The sequence below is a fragment of the Eriocheir sinensis genome, chromosome 33, assembly GCF_024679095.1.
Source record: "Eriocheir sinensis breed Jianghai 21 chromosome 33, ASM2467909v1, whole genome shotgun sequence".
NCBI classification, from domain to species: Eukaryota; Metazoa; Arthropoda; class Malacostraca; order Decapoda; family Varunidae; genus Eriocheir; species Eriocheir sinensis.
In genome coordinates this window covers 13775121-13800837 of record NC_066541.1, presented here as the reverse complement: position 1 = coordinate 13800837, position 25717 = coordinate 13775121, and the positions used below count along the sequence as shown (strand labels likewise).

The window sequence follows — 25717 nt, the reverse complement described above, 5'->3', positions numbered from 1 at the left end:
AGAGAGAGAGGGAAGGGAGAGAGAAAGAGATGCCATATGTAGAGTTAGTCAGTGAGCGGAAGGGATGAAGGGGAGGGATGGAAGGAAGGGAGGGAGAGAGAGAGGGAGAAAAGGGAGAGAGAGAGAGGCTTATGGGAAGGAGGGAAGAGTCAGAGGTTGGAGGGAGATAAGGAATGGAGGAGAGAATGGAGGGATAGGAAGAGGGAATGAATGAAAAGATATATATGCAAAGGAGAAAAGAAAAGGAGAAATAAGAGTGAATATGAACGAGTGAGAGAATATAATGGAAGATGAGGAGAGGAGACGAGGAGAGATGGAGAAAAAGGAGATAAAAGTAGAGAGAGAGATCGGATACTGGATGAGGGAGAGAAGAACGGAGAAGAAGGAAGAGGAAAAAGAGGTAGATGCGAACCCAGCAAAAAGGGAAGGAGAGATAAGAGAAGTAGTGAGTTGGAGAGACTGAGAGACAAAAGGAGGGACAAGGAAGGTGAGGAGACGGTACATATATTAAAAAGGAAGATAGCCAAAAAAAACAAAAACAAAAAAAACACAGGCTGGAAAGAAGAAAAAGAGAAGAGGTGATGAAAGGCGAGAAGAAGAACGAGTGAGGGAGTAAAGAGGAAGAGGAGGATAAGAGAAGAAAAAAAAGAGAAAGGAAGGGGAGAGGAGAGGGAAAAGGTGAATGAACGCCGCAACAACAACAAAAAAAAGATAAAATAAACAGAAAAGAATAACGAAAAGAAATAATAGAGAACGAGAAGCAGAATGAATGACAAGGACGAGAAGGAAGGGGAGAAAGATAATGAATGAGAGAGAAAAGAGGAAGAAGAGGAGGAGGATAAAAGAGATAAGAGAATTGATGACGTAGGGAGAGATACAAGAAGAAGAAGAAGAAGAAGAAGAAGAAGAAGAAGAAAAAGAAAAAGACATGAAAAATAAAACACAAAAGGAAAGGAAGAGAAGAACGAAAGAAGTGCTGATGAACGAGAGGAAGAATGAATGACAAGGAGAGAGAGAAAGACGAAGAGAAGAAAGAAGAGGAGGAAGAAGAAGAGGAGGATGAGAGGCCCCAGCATACCTAACCAGATTACACCTTTCCCGGGCATAGCCTTTTTAACCCTTTCGCGGCGGCCTCTTCCTACGCTGACCTCTGAGGACCTCTAGGCGTGGCGTGCGCGGGGAGGGGGGGGGGTCAGGGGGGACAGGGGGAGTGACAGGTGGGCATTAAGGGGGATAAAGGGAGGGTGTCGACGGTCAGAGAGGCGGAGTGAGGCGAGGCGGGATGAGTTTCACACGGTCCTCGTAAGGTTGAGATTGTGTGTGTGTGTGTGTGTGTGTGTGTGTGTGTGTGTGCAATACAAGAAGAAGAAGGAAGAAGATGCGGTGGATGAATGACGCAATGAAAAAAAAGAAAGGCGACGATGATAGAGATGTGTGTGTATGTGTGTGTGTGTGTGTGTGTGTGTGTGTGTGTGTGTGTGTGTGTGTGTGTTTTACCCGCTACGATAAATGGCTTTGTTCCTCCTACTCGTGATGTTTTAATCTTGTTTTTTTTTTCTCTCCCCTTTTGATTTCATTTCCTGTTTTATTTTTTTTATTATTTCCTTCCTCTTCGCTCTCTCTCTTCCGCTCTTCCTCTTCCTTCTTTTTTTTCTGTATTTCTTTTCATTTCCCGTTTCTTTCTTCCTCCATATTCTCCCTCCCGTTTCCGTTCTCTTTCTCTTCCCTTCCGTGTTTTCTTTATTTTGAGCGCGCTGTTTTATTTTCCTCGTAATCCAGTTATGTGTTAAAAGGCGGGAATAAAAAGTTTTAATTGAAAAGGTAAGCAAGCAAACCTACCTTGTGTGTGTTGACGGCCCTAAGGATGTGTGTTTGTTTGTTTGTGTTTGCTTGCTGGTGTGTGTGTGTGTGTGTGTGTGTGTGTGTGTGTGTGTGTGTGTGTGTGTGTGTGTGTGTGTGGGTGGGTGGGTGGGTGGGTGGGTGTGGGTGTGGGTGTGAGGAGAGAAAGAGAAAGAGCGAGTGAGAGAGTGAGAAATTCCATCCTTCACTGGTTTCCTGAATCAATCTCTCTCTCTCTCTCTCTCTCTCTCTCTCTCTCTCTCTCTACGTACCTTCGTGTTAGCCTATTTTTCTTACCTTCCTACCTTCATGCCCTCACTAATTATCCTTCCTGGTTACCTTCCCTTAATGTTCCTGGTATTAATTTGGGCACTTTTCCACTTCCCTTCCATTAATTACCTAAAAATCGCCTTTACCTGCCTGCGAAATGTATACCGACCTCTGCTCCCATCCTCCCATCCTCTCCCTCCGCCTCTCTGTTCCTCCCTTCCTCTCCCTTGCTTCTCCTCCTCCTTCCTGTTTCTCCCTTGCCTTTCCTCCGCCTACCTGTTCCTCCTCCCTTCCTCTACACACCTTGTCGTCTTTACCTGGCCCATCCGCTTGGCCCTCCCCTCCCATAACGACCCTTTCCCACCTTCCCTGACCCATCCCAAGACTTAGCATATGTATATAACCTAAACTGGCCCTCGGTTCACCCCTTCTAACGTCTCCACTCACCGTATAAACACCACAGCTTCTTTTTCTACTGGTATCGTTTCCACTCAGTACACATAGTTTTTTTTTTTTTTCCTCTTTGATAGTGTTGCCTCTCATGGACGATCCCACTCAGAGGTTCTACGTATGAATGGCGGTCTCGTGTGTGTCATGGTCCCGCTCACACCATCCTCCACTCAGAAATACCAGAATAGTTCGTCATGAAATGTTGCCGCTTTCTCGGATGTTATTTCCCTTCATTTCTTTGATTCCCACGCTTACACACACACACACACACACACACACACACACAAACACACACACACCGGTCTCACGTCCCTCTCTGCTCCTCACTCCTTGCATTCCTTCTCTTTTCTTCTCCTGTCTCTCTTCTCTCTTTTCCTCCTTCCACACCCACACAAACACGTACACACATACACACACACACACACTTTCTCTCCAATCGCCTGTCCCTCCCTCTCTCTCTCTCTCTCTGGCTCTTCCTCTCTCTCCTCTCTCCTCTCTTCCTCTCCTCTCTCTCTCTCTTTGCCTCCACCACCGCCTCACCAAAACCATTATCGAAGCTGCCTCTGCCGGTTCCCAGTTGGTCACAATCGGAAATTCCATAATGACGTATTTTCAGCATTTCGCAAACCCAAAATGTTCCTTTCTGCGACAAGATTTTCTCCTCCTTTAGTCCCTTTCGAAGAGTCTCCCCTTTTTGTGTGTGCTCATGTTCTTCCCTTCAAGGCTGATGGTTTGTCGTTAGCGCGGCGAGGGGGTCGTAGTGAAGGCGGTGATGGCGATGGCTGTGCTGGTGGTGGTGGTGGTGGTGGTTGTGGTGAGGTTAGCTCGTCGACTGGCCATTGCATTAAGGTTTGAAGGTTACGTTTGGGAGGCTGTGATTGTGGTGGTGGTGGTGGTGATAGTGATGGTGATGGTGGTGGTGGTGGTGGTGATGGTGAGAGTGGTGGTGGTGGTGGTGGTGAGGGTGATAGTGGTGGTGGTGGTGATGGTGGTGGTGTGATTGAGTTGTCAGTTGTCATTTTTGGGTTGGAGTTGATTTTTTTTTGTAGTGTTGTGGTGGTGATGATGGTGGTGGTGATGGTGATTCTGGTGGTGGTGATGGTGATTGTAGTGGAAGTGATGGTGATTGTATGGGTCTCTCTCTCTCTCTCTCTCTCTCTCTCTCTCTCCTCCCTCCTCCCTCTCCCAATCCGGCAGAGCACACCCTAGCATAAGAAATGTAATTAGCTCATAAAATAGGGCCGTGAAACCTATACAAAGCAATAACGTCCTTACCTTAACGCGACATAGGGGCGAAAATGGAAAGAAGTACATGTGTGTCCTTGCCGCCCTGGGTCCTGAGCCTGACTAAGGTTACGTATTAGAGCGAATTCTTAGCCGAGATTGAGTCATTAGAGGCGCAGGTAAGGTGAGAGGCAGGTGATCAAGGTGAAGTCAGGTGAAGCAGACGCCGGGAAAATCTGCTCTTGAAAGTTTATTAACGCTGAATGAGGGAGGAAAAGTGAAGAGATTAATATCGTTGTGAATGATGGAATACGAAAAAAAAAAAAAGAAGAAAAATAACCAAGCAGAAGATTTACTATTTTTTTGTGGAATCGAGAAGCTGTTATCAGTCTTATTTTTTTCGCTCATTCAACATTCTCATGTTTATTAACGTTGAATGAAGGAAAGAGAAAAAAATGAGTGTACCGTTGAATGATGGAATACGGAAAATGAAAAAAAAAAATTGCGTTGATAATGAAAGACGAAAAAAAGGGGAAAAAATAATGAAGCTGAATGGTGGAATACGAAAAAAAATAGTGGATTCGACGACCATCTCTAAAAAACCTCCGTGATTGCTTTTGCCTGTTTGTGATGCTTCTTTTTTTTTTTTTATACTTATGCTTCTTTTCTACTTTTTTCACTTTTTTTATTTTTTGCTCCTTTTCTACTTTTTTCACTTTTTTTTTATTTTTTGCTTCTTTTCTACTTTTTTCACTTTTTTACTTTTTGCTTCTTTTCTACTTTTTTCACTTTTTTTACTTTTTGCTTCTTTTCTACTTTTTTAACTTTTTTCCTTTTTTGCTTCTTATTTACTTTTTTTCACTTTTTTACTTTTTGCTTCTTATTTAATTTTGCTTCTTTTGCTTCAGTTTGTGATGCTTTTTTTTTTACTTTCGCTTTTTTACTTTATTTACTTTTTTTTTACATTGTTACTTTTTGGTTCTTATTAACTTTTGCTTCTTTTGCTTCTGTTTGTTGCTTCTTCTTCTTCTTTTTTTTACCTGGGCTCGAGTGAACACGCAGCAGCGCTCAAGACAGTGAAATATCAGTCCCGCGTTTTCAAAAGAGAGGGAAAGTGGAAAGTATTTAGTAAGAGTCTGTCTGATGCATCGTAAAGCGGCTTAGCAGAATTATTATTTCGTAAAGGAGGATTAATTTGCCGCAGGAAAATATTTACGCAAATTCGAACAACGAAAATATTATAACGATGCCGAGAACGATAAAGGCGACGAAACAAAAGCTGCTACAACTACTACTACTACTACTACTACTACTACTGCTACTACTACAATAACGATAAAAATAATACTAATAATGACAAAAACTATATAAGTGACGAAAATATAGCTACCAACACAACTACTACTACTACTACTTCTACTACTATTTCCACTACTGCTACTACTATTACTACTACTACTACTACTATTATTATCACTACCACTACCACTACTTCAACTACAATACTACTACTACTAATACCAATAATGATAATAACAATAATGAACCAATAATCGAATATATACGCACTTAATTCACTTTATTATATCAAAGTCATTTATATTCACCACTCATCTGAACCGGATCATAAGAGTGACATTCTGTACTGCCTCGTTTGCCGGTATATTGAACCTTATGGACGGTCGACGAAGAGGGCGAGGCGGCAAGGCAGCGATATAACCCCCCCCAACCCCCCAACCCCCCCCCCACCACCACACACACACACACGATGCAATTTTGTTGAAGTCGCCGAATATGAATAAATGAACAGACACGATCGAGGAATAAAGAGAATAGCGTAAGAGTCGCAATGTTTGTGGTTGTCCTGTTCAAAGTTCTTGCGCTGTGTGACTTCTGACGGCTAGCTTGAGGTTGTGTTATTCTTTTCTTTTTTGTTTATCTACGAGTTTTGTGTATTGGTTTGTTAGTAATAGTAGTAGTAGTAGTAGGAGGAGGAGGAGGAGAAGTAGGTGTAACAGTAGTAGTAGTGGTAGTAGTACTATCAGTGGTAGAAGTATGAGTATTAGTAGTAGAATCGATAGCTATAACAGTAGTAGTAATAGTAATAGTAGTAGATGGTATTAAAAAGTAGTAAATAGTAGTAACAGTATTAATGCAATAGTATTAGTAAGCGTTTCTTTTTTGGTTCTAGCGTTTTTTTATTTCTATTTTTGCCCTTGAGCTGCTTCCTTTACTGTAAAATCAAAATAGTAGTAATAAGAGTACTAACAAAGTATCAATAACCGCAACAATATCAGTGAGTTCACGATTTAATGTCTGAACATCCGCTTGGTCGCTTGGCGTGTGCTGGACAACTCCAAAGTTCCATTAGTCTGATACAACAACAATACGCGAGCAATGTTGGTCTTGGGAATGGAGACTAATGTACATGAGCGGGACCCCCCCCCCCCACACACACCCACACACCCACCCACCCACACACACGGAGCTACATTACACCCATGCACGCGCTAATCAAAATCGCCACTTCCCTGACAAACAAATATTAATTACACCGCTCCGGGGACAAACAGAGGACACGTTTAATTCCCGGGAAGAACGTCTTTTGATCCTGCGATTAACCAATTACTCGTTTCCCCAAGCCGGCCAGGTTAGCGCCAGGTCATTCTGTTGTCCCCCGTGTGTGGAGTATTTGACTAACAAAACATCCTCCCTTTCCCTTGCCTTCTCCTCCTCTTTTTTCCTCTCTTTTTCCTCCTTTTCCTCCTGCTCCTCCTCCTTCCCTTGCCTCCTCCTCCTCTTTCTTCCTCTTTTCTTCCTCCTTTTCCTCCTGCTCCTCCTCCCCTTGCCTCCTCCTCCTCTTTCTTCCTCTCTTCTTCCTCCTTTTCCTCCTGCTCCTCCTCCTTCCCTTGCCTCCTTCTCATCTCCTCCTCCTCTTCCTCTTTCTCCTCTCTCAGATTCTTTTGAAATTATTTGCCTCTAAAGAAAATGGAATATCCTTTTTTCATTTCTTTTTGTGTTTTTTTATGTGATTAAGTTTATTTTAGACGTCTATTTGTGTTGATAAGTCGATGATGGTTGAAAATTTGAGGACTTGAACTAGGACACAGGTCAGTAGTAGTAGTAGTAGTAGTAGTAGTAGTAGTAGTAGTAGTAGTAGGAACCTCAACAACAGCAGTAGGTGTAAATATGTGGCTGTTGATTGTATAAGCCGCCACTGACGCCTCTGCCCCTTGCAAAAATAACACTAATTAAATTTCGATTCCTTTACCACCTGAAAAAAAGTACCTCCAACAAATTTCTCGGAAGGCATCTGATAACATGTTGGTCTTCGAGGCGACTAATAAAAAAAAAAACCAAAATACTTAATAAAGAGGATCAAAAAGCGGCGTCGGCGTCAACAGATACCAAAGTCGAGGGCATAATTTTTCCTTCTTCTAAACTGAGTAACATATTTTAGTTTCGGGGGAAGGGGGAGGAGAGGGAGATTCACCTGTCGCACTTCTTGATATTCCATTTAAGGAGGTCACCTGTGATTAAAAGACGCAGGTAATGAAGTCATCTTGCAGGGACAGGTGAGGGAGATGGAGAGAGGGAGATGGAGGTGAGAATGATGCTGACTGGAGTTTTGGAGATGCTACCGAGTGAATTTTGGTTGGATGCTGGTCGAATAGAGTTAAATGGAAGAGGTTGTAGTTAAAAAGGTGTTGGTAATAGTGGTAGAAAGGTAATAGTTATGCTGGTAATGGTGGTTGAAGGGAATAATGGTGGTTTTCGGGTGGACTAAAAGAAAGGTAATGGTGGATGAATAGAATAGTTGTGGTAGTTAGGAATGGTGGTGGAGTACTAGTAATGGTTGCGGTTGTTGTTGATGGTGGTTGTGGTTGACGAAAATGGTGGTTAGATAACGGTGACGATGATGGATGGAGTTTAGAAAGGTCGTGGTAGGTTGAAATGTTGGTTGGAAGAGAAGGTTGTAGTGGTTGTTGATAGTAGTCGTGGTGGTGGTATTCGTATAATAATGTTTGTGATGGTGGTGGTGGTGGTGGTTGTTAAGACGAGGGAATGGCTAGCTGGTGAACGTACGACTTTCCAAACGAGGTGAACGTGTTTATGACCGCTTTTCATTACGCTCCCAGGCAAAAATTAATAACGCGAAGCAAAGAAGAAGAAAAATTACTGGATTATAAATTACTGCACGAAGAAATTATGAAACCTCTCCCGACAAATTTTTAAACTACTACTACCACTACCACTACTACTACTACTAACAACAACAACAACAACAACAACAACAGCAAATACAGAATACAACAAAAATAAATGGCAAAAATAATTAATGCACACACACACAACCGTCAAGAAGAATAGTGTGTGTGTGTGTGTGTGTGTGTGTGTGTGTGTGTGTGTGTGTGTGTGTGATCTGCGTTTGCTTCACCTCTGCGGGGCCTCGATTGGATTATTTCCGTCTCTTGAGAGCTTTTCCGAGGCCCAAGTTATGACCACAGCGTCGTCTGGGGGGGAGTGAGGGAAAAGGGGGAGAGGGAGGGGAAGGGGGAGTTACGAACGCGTGGTGGTGGTGGGGGAGGGGAGGGTGGGTGGGGGAGAGCGGCGATTTCTCCTCCCTCTTTCTCCTCCTCTCCCTTCCCTCCCACCTCCACCTTTTTTTTCTGCTTTTTCCTTCCCTCTTTCTCCGACTCTATTTGTTATTCTTTTCTCCTTTTTTTATCTTTCTCTCTCTTTCGGTGTTTTTCTTCTCGCTTATTTCCTTTGTTGTCTCATTTTTGACCTCCTTTTTGCTCCTCCTTTGTCTGTTTTGCATATTCCTCTTTTAGTTGCATTTCTTTTATTTTTACCTATTTCATTTTCTCTTCCCTTGCTCCTCTATCTTTCCTTTTTTTCTCCTTTCCTTTGTTGTCTAATTTCTGACCTCTTCTTTTCTGCTTTCCCTTATTCAGTTATCCGTTTCTCTCTTCCTCGTATTTTTTCCCCATTTTTCTCTCTCTCTTTCAATATCTTCCTTCTTCTTTCCTTTGTCATCTCATTTTTATTCCTTCGTCGTTATCCTTTGTTCTTCCTCCCTTCCTTCCTTTTCCCTCCTTCCTTCCTTCCCCACCATTCCGCCCAAGTCTCTCTTTCTCTTTCCTCTGACAACGATAACCGGAGGAAAAGGAAGAGGAAGGCGGATAACACAAATATGCATTCGATAGATGTTTTGAGAGCGTGTAGAATCTTAAGTATGGCAACAAAAACGTGTTTGCGTGTTTGCGGCGAGGCTGGCTGGCTGGTCGGCTCGCGGTCTGGCCTGAGGGGGAGAAAGGTAAGAGAACACATACAAGTTTTCCTTCTATTTCCCTTCTTAATTACTTTGCTTTCCCGAGACTTGGCGCTGAGAAATGTGGCGCCCATCCCTCTTTTTCTCGCCTCCTACTCCATTTCTTCTTCCACGGTGGAGAGAGAACACAAAGAAAAAGGACGATGGACGAGACTAGAGACAAGAAACCCGCCATGAGGATAAAGAAAGGAAAGAAACGTCCAATGAAAACCGATTATCTGATTACTTTTTTGACATTCGTGGGTCCTGTAGCGTCTCACTTTGTCTCTTACACGTGCAAAGGGGTGGAACAGGGAAGGAGGAAAGGGAGGGAGAGGGAAGAGGCAAGAGGGAGGGATGGAGGGAAGGGAGGGAAGGTATTGCTACGGCCCAACTTTCCCTCTTCGCCTGCCTCCGTCACCGCCTCAAGCCTGTTCCCTGAAGTGCCTCGTTTGTAAGGTAATTTGGCTACAGTGCTTAGGCAAACCTCTTACTCTCTCTCTCTCTCCCGGTAATCAAGTCTAGGTAGTTACAGGTACAAATCAATGGAACTTTTCTTATAATTCAATTTAAACGTGAATTATCTCTTTGAGTAAGGAAGAGTATGCCTGTGGAATGTAATGTGACCCCCTCCAATCTCCCCTTCTACCCCCCCTCCTCTCTCTCTCTCCCTCCCCTTCTCTCTCTCGGTAATTAAGTGCCGGTGAGACAGGTAAATGAGAGGAGGCTAACACACCTGGACAGGCATCTAGTTAGGGTGACAAGCTTTCCCAGGCATTGTTTTTAGACTGTTCTTTTGTGATGGAAATGAGGAGAGTGAGAGAGAGTACGAGAGAGAGAGAGAGAGAGAGAGAGAGAGAGAGAGAGAGAGAGAGAGAGAGAGAGAGAGAGAGAGAGAGAGAGAGAGAGAGAGAGAGAGAGAGAGAGAGAGAGAGAGAGAGAGAGAGAGAGAGAGAGAGAGAGAGAGAGAGAGAGAGAGAGAGAGAGAGAGAGAGAGAGAGAGAGAGAGAGAGAGAGAGAGAGAGAGAGAGAGAGAGAGAGAGAGAGGACAGGTGAATAAATAAGGAAACACCTGTTTTTTTTTGGGGGGTATTCGTTTCACCTTGACACACACACACACACACACACACACACACACACACACACACACCAACCAAACAAAACGCACCGTCCCATCTGTTAAGGAATTTTTGAACTATGCATTTTTAAACACTTCGCTGCCATGACATTGTTTTTCCTTTTGTCTTTATGCATAGAATTCCGGGAAGTCTTGCTGATTATTATATTTTTTCGGTCGGAGTAGATTTTTTTTTTCATGAGCCGGACTGAATTTTTTGTTTGAGTGGATAGATATTTTTCACGGGGTAGTTTACGGGCGGATGCGTGCATACTTAGATCAAAGGCGGCCGTACGGATGATGCAAAGTGGCGCATTAAAAGCAAAAATATATGTAAATGAAAATGTGTGTAAAGAGAGAGCGAGTCCACGAGGAAATAAATACCTACTCTGTGTTCTGTTTACTTTTGCATAAGGGTGAGTGGAAATGTATATATATTGAGAGAGAGAGAGAGAGAGAGAGAGAGAGAGAGAGAGAGAGAGAGAGAGAGAGAGAGAGAGAGAGAGAGAGAGAGAGAGAGAGAGAGAGAGAGAGAGAGAGAGAGAGAGAGAGAGAGAGAGAGAGAGAGAGAGAGAGAGAGAGAGAGAGAGAGAGAGAGAGAGAGAGAGAGAGAGAGAGAGAGAGAGAGAGAGAGAGAGAGAGAGAGAGAGAGAGAGAGAGAGAGAGAGAGAGAGAGAGAGAGAGAGATAGAGAGAGAGAGAGAGAGAAGAGAGGTGAGAGAATAGTTATAGAGAAAGGGAGATGGGGACAGAGGAAGATCAAAGTGGTGTTATGGTACTTGATCTCTTTATTAGATGGTATTATGCGATGCTACTGAATGGTATTTGATCCCTTCGTCTTATCGCCTTTATTCTTCTATTTTTAGAGAGAGAGAGAGAGAGAGAGAGAGAGTTAGTCAGTCAATTACCATTCATCCCAAAAATGAAAAAAAAAAGTCAAAAGGGGAGAGATTTTACGGGCAGATAAGAGGGTGACTTCACAGGTGAGAGAGAGGTAGCAGGCAGGCAGGTAGGTGAGGCAGGTGGACCAGGTATGGGGCAGGAGAGGAAGGTAGGTAACTGTATACATTAAAAAAGGTGGGCACGGGGGAGACAGGTGTAGCAATATATCAGTAAAAAGGTGGGAAATTTATGACCAGACGTGTGAGAATAAGTTTAAACTCCGCTGCCAGTAAAGGGAGGAAAGGAAGGGAGGGAGGGAAGGAAGGGAAGGAAGGAACTTGGGAGGGTGGGAAGGAAGAGAGAGGGAGAGAAAGATGAGTTAACAGCAGGGAAAGGAAGGGAGTTAAGGAATAGAGGAATAGAGGAGGAGGTAAGCTAGAAGAAAGGAAGGAAAGGAGGAAGGGAGAGAAGGAACTTGGGAGGGTGGGAAGGAAGAGAGGGAGAGAAAGGTGAATTAACAGCAGGGGAAGGAAGGAAAAGAAGAGGAGGTAAGCTTGCAGAAAGAAAGGCAAGATAGGGAGGGAGGGAAGGAAGGAACAGAGAAGAGAGGAAAGGAAGAAAGGGAGAGAAAGGTGAGTGGTTAAAACAGCAGGGGAGGGATGAATGATAGATAGGTCAGCAGGAAGGGAGGAAAGAAAGGGAGAGATCAGGAGGTGGGCTGAATAAGGGTGGATAATGAGAGGGAAAAAGAGGGAGGGAGGGAGAGATTGAGATAAAGAGAGATAGAGAGACCGAAATCGGGAGGTGGGTTAAGTGAGGGAGGGTAACGAGAAAGGGAGGAAGAGATTGAGATAAGGAAAAGGGTGAAGGAGAGGGAGAAAAGAGAAGGGTTAAGTGTGGAAGAATAATTAGAGAGGAAAAGGAGATAAGGAGGGAGAGAAAGATTGAGGTGATAAAAAAAGAAGTGCAGGGCAATATGGAAATGAGTATCCTATTGATCCTAGCGCAGAATCCTTACCAATAACCTTCACTCCTCAACACTTTAAAGGAATTTTTAAGTGATATCCTTACGAGTATGAAAATATCGAAAAAAACTATCCTTGTGCAGAATCCTAACTGATATCCTTAACTTTTCAACACATTATAGGATTTTGCAAGTGATATCCTTACGAGTATGAAAAAATCGAAAAAAGAAAAGCCATCTGTGCAGAATCCTAACTGATATCCTTCACTTTTCAACACATTATAGGATTTTGCAAGTGATATCCTTACGAGTATGAAAAAATCGAAAAAAGAAAAGCCATCTGTGCAGAATCCTAACTGATATCCTTCACTTTTCAACACATTATAGGAATTTGCAAGTGATATCCTGACGAGTAGGACGAAACCCGTCTGTGCAGAATCCTAACCGACATCCTTCACCCCTCAACACTTTAAAGGAATTTCCAAGTGATATCCCGACCCAAATCAAAATGAAAAAAAAGGAAGAAAAATAACACAAATAATAAAACCACCGCATCCATTCAATTCAAATCTGTGACGTTCCAATTTTCATCCGCGAGCCGGACTTTATAATTTTTAAATGGAAATCTGGTTTGAAAAAAAAAATGGGGGCATCAATGACAAATCAAATATCGAAAACGCTGGATTACAAAAAAAATAAAATATGCCTAACAAGCTGCGTATCTCTCATAAATATTCAACAATGATATGGATAAAAAAAATAACGTGCAGTATAATAATTAACGCGAGAAGGATCAAAAGTTTGCGAAATGCCCGAAATGATAATAATTTTGAGAGAGAGAGAGAGAGAGAGAGAGAGAGAGAGAGAGAGAGAGAGAGAGAGAGAGAGAGAGAGAACCCGGATGACCTCACAGGCAAGGATTACGTAAAACGAACCGGAATATCAATAATTAACAAATAGTACCCAAAATAGATATTAATTAAACTTTCGCAAGCAATCCATAACAAAGCAAAGAACAAGAGTCAATATATAATGTAAAGCTATCGAGATAATTAAACTGAAATAAAATCCAACTCATTCCGAAGTTGAAAATATAGACATTGGACCGTAGAAACTTAGGAAAATGGCTTCGATTCTAAACTATTTGTGCTTTGAGGTAACGACGCTTCGGATTAAAAAAAAGCATCGATGTAAAAATATATGAGTTCTAAGGTTACTAGACCCTTCAAACTCAAGGAAGTGGCTCGGATTCTAACATATTTGGGTTCCGAGGTGACTAGACGCTTCAAACTCAAGGAAAAGGCTTGGATTCTTAAATATTTGGGTTCCGAGGTGACTAGACGCTTCAAACTCAAGGAAAAGGCTTGGATTCTAACATATTTGGGTTCTATGGAGACTAGACGCTTCAAACTCAAGGAAAAGGCTTGGATTCTTAAATATTTGGGTTGCGAGGTGACTAGACGCTTCCCTAAATACCTTCAACACGTCACACTACTCTGCTTTGTGGCCTCGACCGAACGTACTCTAACCGAAAAAAGCTAAATTTAAATCATACAAAAAAAATTATTACCATTTTATCGATTACAGTTTTATATATACGCATTTTTTTCTACGAATCTGAAATGCTTTGATGGATGCTGATTTGAATTACGTTGTTTTTCTTGTTGTTGTTGTTGTTGTTGTTGTTATTATCATCACTTTTTATTATTATAATTATTATTATTATTATTATTATTATTATTATTATTATTATTATTATTATTATTATTATTATTGTATTTCTTTTTCCTTTCATCTTCTATTTCTTTTTCTTTTTCGTTTTTTTTCTTCTTCTTCTTCGTCATCTTCTTTTTCTTTTATTCTACCACTTATTCTTCTTTTCCTTTTTTCTTCTTCTTTTACTCCTATTTCTTTTCCTTTTTATTCTTCTCTTTTCTTCTCACTGTTATTATCACCACCACCATCATCATCACCATCATCACCGTCATCACCACAACCACTGCAACTCTTCCAGTATAACACCCGCAGTTGCAGTCCTTAATAATACAATTTCTAGCTATTAATATGAGTGACGCGCGTTGAGTGTATTTAAGTAGATTAATGGGAACAAGTGGCAGGATGAACCAGCTGGGGAACTCGCTCTCAACTTTATGTCTTTCTGGTCAACAAACTCGAAATTATCCGCACCATTTTTTTCCTCTTTTCTAGGTTTTTTTTTTGGGAGCGTCTACTTTATTTTTTCCTTCTCTTCCTTCTCAACGATTATTTTTTCCCTTGTCTTTGTTTTTTTGTTCTTTCTCTTCGATTATTTTTCCATTCTCTTCTTCCCCTATGATTGTGTTTTCCTTCTTTTCTTTCCGATGATTATTTTTTTCCTTCTCTACGATAACTTGCTCCTTCACTACGATTACTTTTTTCCTTTTCTGCGATTACTTTTTCCTTCTCTACGATTACTTTTGCGTTCTCTTCTTTACCTACGATTATTTTTTTCGGTCTCTCTGTTTTCATTCTCAACGATTATTTTTTTTCCTTCTCTACGATTACTTTTTCCTTCTACGATTATTTTTTCCTTCGCTCCTATCCTACGTTTAATTTATTTTTTTCGCCCTCTCTTTTAAGTGGCGAGGTTTGGGAGACGCGTCGACCTTATGCCAACATTCTCACCCTAAAGTTTCCTCATAATTCAATTTACGTGTGGGAGTTTTCCTTTTAGTTTAGTGAGAGTACCTGGGGAATGCTAGATGACCTCTCTCTCTCTCTCTCTCTCTCTCTCTCTCTCTCTCTCTCTCTCTCTCTCTCTCGGGTATTCATTTCTTTTTCTAATTTCTTCATTTTTTCCGTTTATTCATTAGTTCATTCCTTCTTCCCATTTTTTCTCTCATTCTCTTACCCCCTCTCTCTCTCTCTCTCTCTCTCTCTCTCTCTCTCTCTCTCTCTCTCTCTCTCTCTCCCGCTACTATTAACGCAGCAGGGCGGAGGAAAAAGATCGAAGGGAGAGAAAGAGGTGGTGAGGAAAAAAGTATCTCCCCAAGTTAGGGATTATGAACTCTGGGAGAAAATGTGGACTTACTTTATTCCTAAGTTTGCACAGTTTTCTGGAGGGGGCAAAATACTGTATTATTTTATGCCTCCGTTGAAGCTAAGGAGATCCCGGGAGAGGAGGCGAGGAAAGAAAGGTGGAGGAGGAGCCGGAGGGAAGCAAAAAACGGATTGGAGAAGAAGGCGAGGAAGAAGAAGAGGGATTTGATAATGGCGAAACAACTTGACTTTTTGACGAAACCTAAAAATAAAAATAAAATGTATGTATAAAAGGAGATAGCTTAGGAGAGAACGCGAGGAAAGAAAGGAGAGGAACCCGGCGGGAGGCAAAAACTGGCTATAATAATAATAATAATAATAATAATAATAAGAAGAAGAAGAGGGATTTGATAATAGCGAAATATCACGACTTTTTAAATGGAAGCTAAAAATAACAAAACAAAAATACTAAGAAACAAGACAGATGGAGCCGGCCGGGAAACGAACACGGAATAGAATAAGAAGGCGAAGAAGAAGAAGAAGAAGAGGGATTTGGTAACAGCGAAATAACAAGACTTTTTAAATGGAAGCAAAAAAATAACAAAAAAAAATACTAAGAGAAGACATATGTAGCCGGCCGGGAAACGAACACGGAATAGAAGAAGGTGAAGAAGAAGAAGATGGATTTGATAATAGTGAAACAACATGACTTTTAAATGAAACCTAAAAATAGCAAAGGAAAAATACAACAGGAGATAGCTTACGAGATCCCGGGAGAGAGAGCGAGGAAAGAAAGAAAGCAGAAGTCGGCGGGTAAAAAAAAAAGAAAAAAGAAAAAAATAGAAAACGGAAATGAAAGCGAGGAAGAAGCGGGATTTGATAATTGTGAAAGAGTACGACTTTTTAATGAAACCTAAAAATAACACACACACACAAAAAAAGGAGACAGACAGCATACTTAGGGTACAAACGGAAGTGGAAAAAATTATATACACCCACTCTCAAAAAAAAAAAGATGGATTTGTAGAGCACCAGGGAATGATTATAAATGTACGGAGGAAAGAGGAAAGGGAAATTTACGGGATGAAATACAATGAGACCAAAAAAGTGGATAAATAAGACTAAAAGAAATACAAAAAAAAAACGTTACACGGACAAAAAAGCAATAATAGGGAACTAACGGAAGACTTAGCAAAAAAAATACAGGTTTTTATATAAGGAATGAACGAAGAGAGAGAGAGAGAGAGAGAGAGAGAGAGAGAGAGAGAGAGAGAGAGAGAGAGAAAAACAATGACCTCTCCAAATAGATAACTCCCTTTGGATACCAGAACTGACGTAGAAATAACAACCCTATCCTCTCTCACTCTCTCTCTCTCTCTCTCTCTCTCTCTCTCTCTCTCTCTCTCTCTCTCTCGGGGGGGAGCGAGTCTCTCAACCTGTTAGGGGGTTCATGAATGCTAAGTGGAGGTGGAATTGTGTGTCTGTCTTCGACCCTGACTGCTTAGGCGAAACTCGTAATTGGTAAGTCCTCTCGTAGCTATCTCAGGGCCGAGGCGCGGGGAGGAAGGCAAGGGAGGCAAATATCTTACTGGCGGCAAGAGGCGAGAGGCGAGGCGAGACGGGACAAGTAAAGTAAGTGTGGGGGAGGTTTGGAGGTTTTCTGTGTCTGTTAGTGTGGTGGAAGGAGGGAGTGGGAGGGTCAGTTAAAGGGAAGGACGTGTGTGTGTGTTTGTGTATGTATGGGGAGGGAGGTTAAGAGAGTGTGGGTGCAGGGATGACTGTGTGTATGTATGTTTGTGTGTGTATGTGGGTGTGGGTGTGGGAGGCTTGAAGGGGAGGATGTGTTTGTGCTAGTGTGTGTGTGTGTGTGTGTGTGTGTGTGTGTGTGTGTGTGTGTGTGTGTGTGAGTTCGATAAAGGGGATGTGGTGTGGGGATGACAGTGCGTGTGTATATATGTGTGTATCTGTGTTTGTGTGTACGTGTTTTGGGTGTGTCAGTCCGTGTAGAGGCGTGAAGTTCATGTTTGTTTGCTTGTTTGTTGGTGTATCTATTTGCATCGAGGTAAAGGCATTCAACTTAGAAGCGTTAAATAAGAGATCGTAAGGGGCAAGAAATGTGACGTTGCTGAGACGATCAAAAGACGAGAGAAATGAACCACGCAGCGCTATCAGTCATGTTCCTATTAATGTGTGTAAAACTTCGGTATTTTTAGAGCCGATTTTTCGTTCCCGATGTGGCAAATGGGGTTGAAAACAAATAATGAGGCAGTGATGAGAGAAATAAAAAATGTTCCGTAAAAAAGCGAGTCTCAAATTTGGGTTGACTAAAACTTCAAATAGAGAGCTAAATATATCTTTCTTCATATTAGCAAACCATAGAAAATATACGTAAAAAACAGATACCGTATTATTTTGACACACATAAGAAGAAAGAAATACCAAGCAAACTCGTTTAGCTACACACTAGAGAGAAAGAGAACGAGAAGAAGGATCATTTAGAGAACACTTTACTCAACTTACTGAACACACATACACACACACACACACACACACACACACAAAGCCCAGTAACCCAGTGTAGCGTCATTGGTTCAACTGTGACGGCGTGAGAACTTGTGACGCCCCGCACGTGAGGAAGTGCAAGATGGAGGGGACGAGAGGGAACGGCAGGGGAGGGAAGCGGAGTCCGCCCTCCAGGGGGGAAATCAGTGCAGGGGAAAAGGGGAGAGGTGACCAGTAAGGGGAGGAGGAGAGTGGAGGGTAGGGGACAGTTAGGGGAGACAAAAGGAGGGTCGTTGTCAGTATAGGGAAGCCAAGGGAAGGTCGAAATAGGGAAGGGGACGGCAAGGGGAAGGTCGTAGTAAGGAAGGGGAGGGTAAGGGAGGGTCTTGGTCAGTAAGGGGAAGGAAAAGGAAGGTCGTGGTTAGTTAGGGGGGGTAAGGGAGGGTCTTGGTCAGTAAGGGGAAGGAAAGGGAAGGTCGTGGTTAGTTAGGGGGGTAAGGGAGGGTCTTGGTCAGTAAGGGGAAGGAAAGGGAAGATCGTGGTTAGTTAGGGGGGGTAAGGGAGGGTCTCGGTCAGTGAGGGGAAGGAAAGGGAAGGTCGTAGTTAGTTAGGGGGGGTAAGGGAGGGTCTCGGTCAGTAAGGGGAGGGAGGAAGCCACTTGGGAGGGGAGAAACAGCCACGGAGACTAATTTCCCGTTAGCGCGGCCAGATGGAGGCCATTGTGGGGTACCGGCGGTCTGTGTGTGATTATCTAACCCTCCCCGCCCCGCCGCGACCCTTCCCGCCCACCCTTCGATCCTGCCCGCCCACATCTGCCCCGACGATCACCTAACACCCGTACGAACCCATAGTCCACGAGCGCCACACGCCTGCCTCTCTCTCTCTCTCTCTCTCTCTCTCTCTCTCTCTCTCTCTCTCTCTCTCTCTCTCTCTCTCTCTCTCTCTCTCTCCGTTTTATTCACCCCGGCGGGTCTCGGGGTTATCGGATATTATACAGATGAGTGTGGTGGCGGCGGGGCCCCGGGATCCCCGCCTACAAACTGTGCTCTCACGGGCGCGGTAACAGCGGGGCTCAGACGACATTATGCAAATCTTGAAGCACAGAGGCGGCGACCAACGCTGACGAGTCTCTCTTGTCCTTGCAGAGTGTGCTGTCGGAGTTCTCGGGGATGCTGTGGTCGGCCACGGGCGGGCGAGCGTCGCTGAGGGAGGTGACGGTGGCGCTGCCGAGGACGTGGCGCACCGACGCCCTCACGTGCTCCCTGCTAAACCCCCTCACCGCCGCCGCCGCAGCCCCCACCGAGGCACACATACGCGTCACCAGCTCCCACCCGGTGTTTGGGCCGCGGCCGTGGGCCCAGCAGAGCCAGAGCTGCGGCCGCCAGGGCGACTACATCCAGATGGGCGGCGACCTGCTGATCGCCACCACCAACGACACCTACGCCTACGCCTCCCGCCTCCTCCTGGCTGAGTGGGTCAAGTTCCGGTGGGGCGTGTTTGAGGAGAGGGGCTTCCCCGACGACGATGTGTACCCGACCACCTTTCGTGACCCCAAGACCACCGTCCCGCGGCCCAACACCTGCTCCGTGAGGGACTCCAAGCCGGTGCCCTTCTGTGCCACGGCGGCCCACACCCCCGAGGCACCCACCAAGCACAACGCCCAGTGCAACGGCCGGCCAGCCTGGGACATCATCCTTCAGTCTCAAGACTTTATCGGGGGAAGGTAAGCCACTGAATCCCAGCCACAGTCACACTTTTGTAAAAATCGTTGAGTTATGAGTATTGAGTTTTGCTTTGCATTCAGATCCACGACGCCATATTTATGTATTTCCAATATTGTCTCCAGGAACAGCCCGGGTAACGCCAGCGCAGCGCTGCTGCCGGCGCTCAACTTCGTGCAGGAGAGCGCGGCGCGCATCGTGCTGGTGGTGGAGGACACGGCCGTCATGAACATGCAGCGGCGATGGGAGTTCGTGCGCAAGGCCGTGCGTCGCGTGGTGGTTTACGACGTGCCTGACGGAGACCACGTAGCCCTGGTGGTCTTCAACTCCGTGGCCCGCACCGCCGCGCCGCTCTCCAGGATGGATTCCCAGACAGACGTGCGGCAACGCGTGGGCTCATCGCTGCCCCGCAATCCTTCGCCAGTGCCGGAGAGCAATAAGTGTCTTCTGTGCGCCATCCAGGAGGCCCTGCGCGCCCTAGACGCAGACCCTGCAGGCGCTGCGGGTGCCACGATTATTCTGGTGACCACCGGCAAGGGCGCGGCGCACCAGAGGGAAGTAGAAGAGATGCAGCGTCTGGCCACAAGCCGCGAGGTGCGGGTGGACACGGTGCTGTACCCGGTCACGGAACGACGCGGTGGAGGAGGCACTGCCACTGACACACTGCAGTCCGTTGTGTCGGCGACGCGTGGTTCTTCTTTCTCGGTAATGGACGAAGGCGTCGGCAACGACTCCAAGGTGAGCATGATGGTGGCCCTGATGGACGCACTGCTGGCGGCCGTACGACGCAGCGAGCCTCCGGCGGCGCCCGGCACGCCCGTCATCATTCACAGCCGCGCCTTCCCCGGCGGCATCGCTTCCATGTCTGAAGGATCCTTCACCCTCGACGACTCGCTCGGGGCCGACGCGCGGCTGTCCATCTACTACTACGACCTGAACCACGTGGGCAACACTGTGGAGCTGACGGCGCCCTCAGGAAAGGTGACCTCCTCCGTCAACATGCAGGAGGAAGACGGCGACGCCAACGTGATCTTCGTCAACATCCTGCAGGCGGAGCGTGGCAAGTGGCGGTACCGCGTGGAAAACCGCGCCGACTCCCACCAGGGGCTGCACATCCAGGTGTCGGCCAAGGAGAGCGGCGCCCGCAAGATCAGCCTCCGCCTCTGGACCAGCGCCGCCAACAACGTCATCAACGCGTCGGACCCGTCGCTGCCCGTCATCATCTACGCCGAGGTGAAGGACGGCGAGGTGCCCGTCATCAACGCCAAGGTCACAGCGGAGCTGCAGCGCCTCGGCACCGACACCAATGGCAGCGCCTACCACCCGGTGCTCGTCGACCTCTACGACAGCGGCTTCGGCGGTGAGTGTCCCATGGTCACACATTTTGCTCCTCCCTCCGTCACCTTCCCACCCCTTAGCACTTCAACGTATTCATAGAAATGTCTGTGCTTGTATTGCTAAAATATATTCCATACATATATATATATATATATATATATATATATATATATATATATATATATATATATATATATATATATATACACACACACATTCCCGACTCTCCGTCAAAAGACTGCTCATTGTTAATTCATTGAAGGTTACGTTCATTCAGTGTGCGAGTGTTTGTTATTCTTTAGGACTTTTCATTATGGACTCTTGTGAAAAGGCGAGGCTTTGCTCGAGAATAAGTACATAACTTCATACTCCTTACCCAGCTACCCGTCCCTTAACACTCTCTCTCTCTCTCTCTCTCTCTCTCTCTCTCCTTACACACACACTCACACACACACGCACACGCACACACACACACACACACACACGCACACAGACATGCAGACATTCACATACGAGTGCGCGCAAACACACACACACACACACACACACACACACACACACACGTCAATGATATATGAGCGATAATTCTTTTTGGGAGAATCCAAACCTAATACTTAGCATAGAATCATCAGCCTGTCTCTGCCTCTCTATTCACCTGTCTGTCTGCCTTCACCCTGCCTTGAGCGCCTGCATGTGAGAGTCATCGTTCCGTTTTTTGCCCCCAGACCCAGACATCACGCAGGGCGACGGCGTGTATTCCCGCTACCTGCCGAGCCTCCGAGGCGGACCAGGCCACTACCAGCTCAGCGTCGCCATCGACCACAACAGCGGCCTCGCCCTGGCGCCCATAAACGACGCCTTCACGCGCCACGGACGCATGTATGCCGACAAGAACAGTATCCCGTGCTGCGGCAGCAAGATCAAGTACGAGCACGTGAAGCCCGTGCAGGCCTTCCAGCGGTCAGTCATCTATGGCGTGCTGGAGGTGGTGGCGGCGCCGCCCTCCAAGGACCTCGAGCAGCCACAGCGGGACATAGTGCCGCCCAACCGCATCCTTGACCTGCGCGCCTTTGTCAACCTCACCACCCGCGAGGTGTCCCTGCGCTGGACTGCCCCCGGTGATGACTATGACTGGAACCGCGCCCACCACTACGAGGCGGTGCTGGCAGACTCGTGGGGCGAAGCCAAGGCCTTCGACGGGGACCGCGTGAGCGGCATGCCCGTGCCCGTGCTGGTGGGCACCGAGCAGGCCGTGGCTATCCAGACGGACCGCTACGACCAGATCGTGTACGTGGCCATTCGTGCCGTGGACGAGGCGGACAACCGCGGCGGCGTGAGTAACATCGCGTCCATGTGGGTGCCGCGGCCGCCCACCACGCCGCCGCCCGTCACCATCGCCCACACGGCCGCTCCCACCAACGACCTAACGGAGCCGCAGGGCCGCAGCGTCACGCAGCCGGTGCGGGTGGCCGGCATCAGCCTGGAGGACATGGCGGTCATCGTGGGGTCAGTGGGCGGCTTCCTCATCATCGTGGCGGTGTTGGCCACCTTCTGCTACTGCCACGTGGCGCGGCGCCGCCGCCACCACCACAAGCAGGAGAGCGAGAAAATGGAGGCTAACCGCAGCGTCATCATCAAGACCAACTCGTCGCTAATGGTAGACCAAGACGAGACTCACGACTCGCAAGACAGCGTCGTCAAAGAGGGCGAGGCCTCTACCGCCAAGGACGGCAGGCCACTCTCGCCCATCCAGTCGTGGGGCGTCTCAAAGCTGTTGCAGGAGCACGAGCGGCGGGTGTCCATGACGAGCGGGCCGCTGCTGGAAGCGGCAGGCTCCCTCCAACACTACCAAAACATGCAGGAGCCCTTTCCCGACGTGACCCTAACCGGCACCCACTCCTACCCCAGCTCGCAGACTCCCTCCACCACCCACTCGGATCCTCCAGCCTATCAGCCGCCCTACACCACAGAGGCCTACGTGCCCTACCCGTACCCATATCACCCAGGCTACAGCCAGGAGGAGCTTCCCCCCTACACCCCCGGCCTCTCCTCCCAATCCTCCCAGGCCTCTACCGCCTACACGCACGAAATCGCCTCCCAACCTTCGGAAATGTCTTACCCTGTCGACCCCGCCAACTACCCCGCAGAGATGCCGTCCTTCGTCGGAGAGATCGCCTACACCCAGGCCCAGCCCCAGCCCCCCATGTACGCCCCGGTCCCCGAGGAGGCCGTCCCCGCCACCAGCCAGGCCCCCGTCAGGTCAAAGGTCCCGCCCCCTGTGGCCCCTAAACCCCCGCTGGCCGCCCGCGCCGCAGCCGTCGCCGCTGCCGCCACCACAGTCACCACAGCGTCTGTGGAGCCGAAGCGTCGTAATGTGACTCAAGTGTGAGTGTCCCCGCACCCCCTTCACCCTCCCGCATCCCTTCCCCCCCACGGAAAGAAAAGGATGAAAGCGCTTTAAGTGTGAATATCATTGTCGTCATCGGCTTCATCGCCCCCCTCCCTTCACACGCCCCGCCCCCCGACACCCGCCCCCCTCCCCTCCTTCCCTTCCTCCCCACTGTATCCTTCGGGTCCTCTTTTGTATGGAGTTTTTTCAACGTACGATGATAAGACTTTGTTGTGTACGTAACATAAGTGTCCAGTGTATGGAGCAAAAAAATAATAATAATAACAATTCCATGTTGTACAGAATGTTGTTGGTTGTAAGCTTTGCTCACATCTAGTCATAATTGTATAGTTTAGGTTCTCTCATCGGGGTCCTCGTGCAGTAGAGCGGCGCCGGGGCCCCTCAGTGGACAGCGAGACCCGCGACGCCCACCGCCACTGTACCGATCTCAATATATCTTGTATGTCTGTGATAAACTTCGTAAAATAAAGACAATCATGAATGCCGGTGTATAAATGGGTGTGTCCTCTGGCTGAGAAAAGGTAAAAGAGAAAGATGAACATGAGCGCTAGTGTATTAATGGGAATATCCTCGATTAAAAAGGTAAAAAAAAAAATAAGAACATACATGGGCGTCAGTGCATAAACGGGTGCGTCCTGGAACAACCCCAAAAAATCTACGCTACAAAAACCATAATGAGGAAAAAATTGGCACAGGAATGCAAGTGTAAGAAATCTAAAAAAAAAAAAAAATGAAAAAGAAAAGCAAACACCAAATTTTGCCTTCTATGTTTACAACGCTCACATTTTCCACTCGACTTTCTCAAACGAAGAAGACGAAGAAGAGACAGCAGAAGAAGCAAGCGCAAAAGATATCTGAAAAAAAAGAGATAAAAAGAAAAACGAGATCCACAGAGGAGCTTCAGCAGGAGTAACTCAGGTAAAGAAAGAAGCACGAGACGCAGCGCCGAAATAGTAAGTGATGAGTTCTGGGAAAGCCGCCGTCACGAGGCAAAGTCATATTTCAGCGGATTATTCCCCACACAGTGATTAGTTAATGCAGAGGTGGGCGGCGGCGGCCAGGCTGAAGGATGAAGAGAGGACCAAGCGGGGCAGTGAATGACTGAGTATCTGAGCCGCCACAAGAAAGGACATTGGCGTACGATCTTTTTTGCCTCCTCCTTTTCAAACACCTGACTGTCTTGTTTCATTCGATGTCCTTTTCTTCTGAGTCTTCTGTACTGACTGCCTTACGTCGTGGCCAGGCAATGCGATGTCTTTCCCTTCTGATTCTCCCATGCAGTTGTTTTGGGAGCCACGAGAAGAGAACTCAGTGCATGTCTTTTTCTCCTGAGTCTTTTTACCTTCTCCTTTTGATCTTTAATTTATATCTGTTTAATCTCGTGGCCTGTCACTGTGATAAACGTTCTTTCTCTGTCGTTCTTTGTTCCTTCTTTGTCTTTAGCGGCACCAGAAATAAATAGGTTCCCTCTTAACTTCCTTTTTACTTTTTGAATGATAGATGGATTTTCGTTGCCACTAGTATGCAGTTCCCTTTTCATCCTGGATTCTACTCTTTTCCTTTATCATTACTTTTAGATTCGTAACTACTTTATTTCGTAGCCACTTTGATGCTATATTCAGCTCCATGTGTAAAGAAACTGACGTGCCTTTTCCCCGCTCCTTTTTACCTCAAGATTTACAGGTGTTCCACGTCACGGCGGCACTGTGATGTCTCTCAGTCGCGACTTTTATGCATTTCCTCCGTGAATCGATTTCCTGTGCAATATTTCCTTCAGATGTAACTCTTCTTCTCCCTTTCCGGCGGTAGGGAAGTGTTACCGTCTCCCTCTCCCTCTCCCTCTCTCTCTCTCTCTCAATAGCTCCCCGGCACAGTAGTATTCCTGATGAACGCCGCGACGTGACAAAGCAAGAGGAAAAGGCAAGAGGCAACATCCAAGGATTCGACGGAGGCGCAGACGAAGGAGGTGATGTATGTCGCCATCGCTTCCCCCATTACCGGCGCATTGGCAGACGAGGAGGAGGAGGAGGAGGAGGAGGAGGAGGTACCGTAGCCCCGCACCACCCAGAATAACAAGAGGTGGGAGGGCGGGATACAAAGGGTTGCCGCGGAGTGTGTGTGTGTGTGTGTGTGTGTGTGTGTGTGTGTGTGTGTGTGTGTGTGTGGTAAGGGTGGAATGGTATGCCCTGTCCGCCCCTCTTCTTCCTGTGTGTGTGTGTGTGTGTGTGTGGTCATGTGTATGGTATGGAGGGGTTCAATCTTCCTGAGACAGACATTTCCTCTATTTTCTACCTCGGCATTTCAACACACACAACCTCCCACAGTTTACCTGATCCACACCTCCGCACCTTCCCTTCCACCTGTCCATCGCCCTCGCATCCTCCTTCCCTCCTCTCCCTCCCTCTCCTCCAGGTACTGTCATCCGCAGGTGTTTTTCTCTCCCGACACACCCATCGATTTCTCCTCTCTCTCCTTAGTTTCTTGTGGGGAGGGAGGAAGCTTTTCGTGATCAAGTGAAGAATTGGAACTGCGGAACTTGAATGCGACTTGAAATATAAACAAAACGATCACTCAAAACTACATAATAAGGAGAGTTCTAGCGTCGGAAATTATTATATATGGTTACTACAGCGAAATATATAACGTGAGGGAGGGGGGAAGTTTTAAAA

The 25717-nt window shown here is 46.3% G+C and overlaps 1 protein-coding gene across 1 annotated transcript in view; it reads left to right on the top strand.

Moving 5' to 3' along the window:
• LOC127006757 (calcium-activated chloride channel regulator 1-like) overlaps nucleotides 1-23530 on the top strand; it is a 38415-nt gene extending 14885 nt beyond the window's left edge. The window contains exons 2-4 of the mRNA XM_050877039.1: nucleotides 18725-19302; nucleotides 19426-20660; nucleotides 21364-23530. Coding sequence (XP_050732996.1) covers nucleotides 18725-19302; nucleotides 19426-20660; nucleotides 21364-23027 — 3477 coding nt within the window. The 3' untranslated portion in view covers nucleotides 23028-23530. The remainder of the gene's footprint in view (nucleotides 1-18724; nucleotides 19303-19425; nucleotides 20661-21363) is intronic.
• The last annotated feature ends 2187 nt before the right edge of the window (nucleotides 23531-25717 follow it).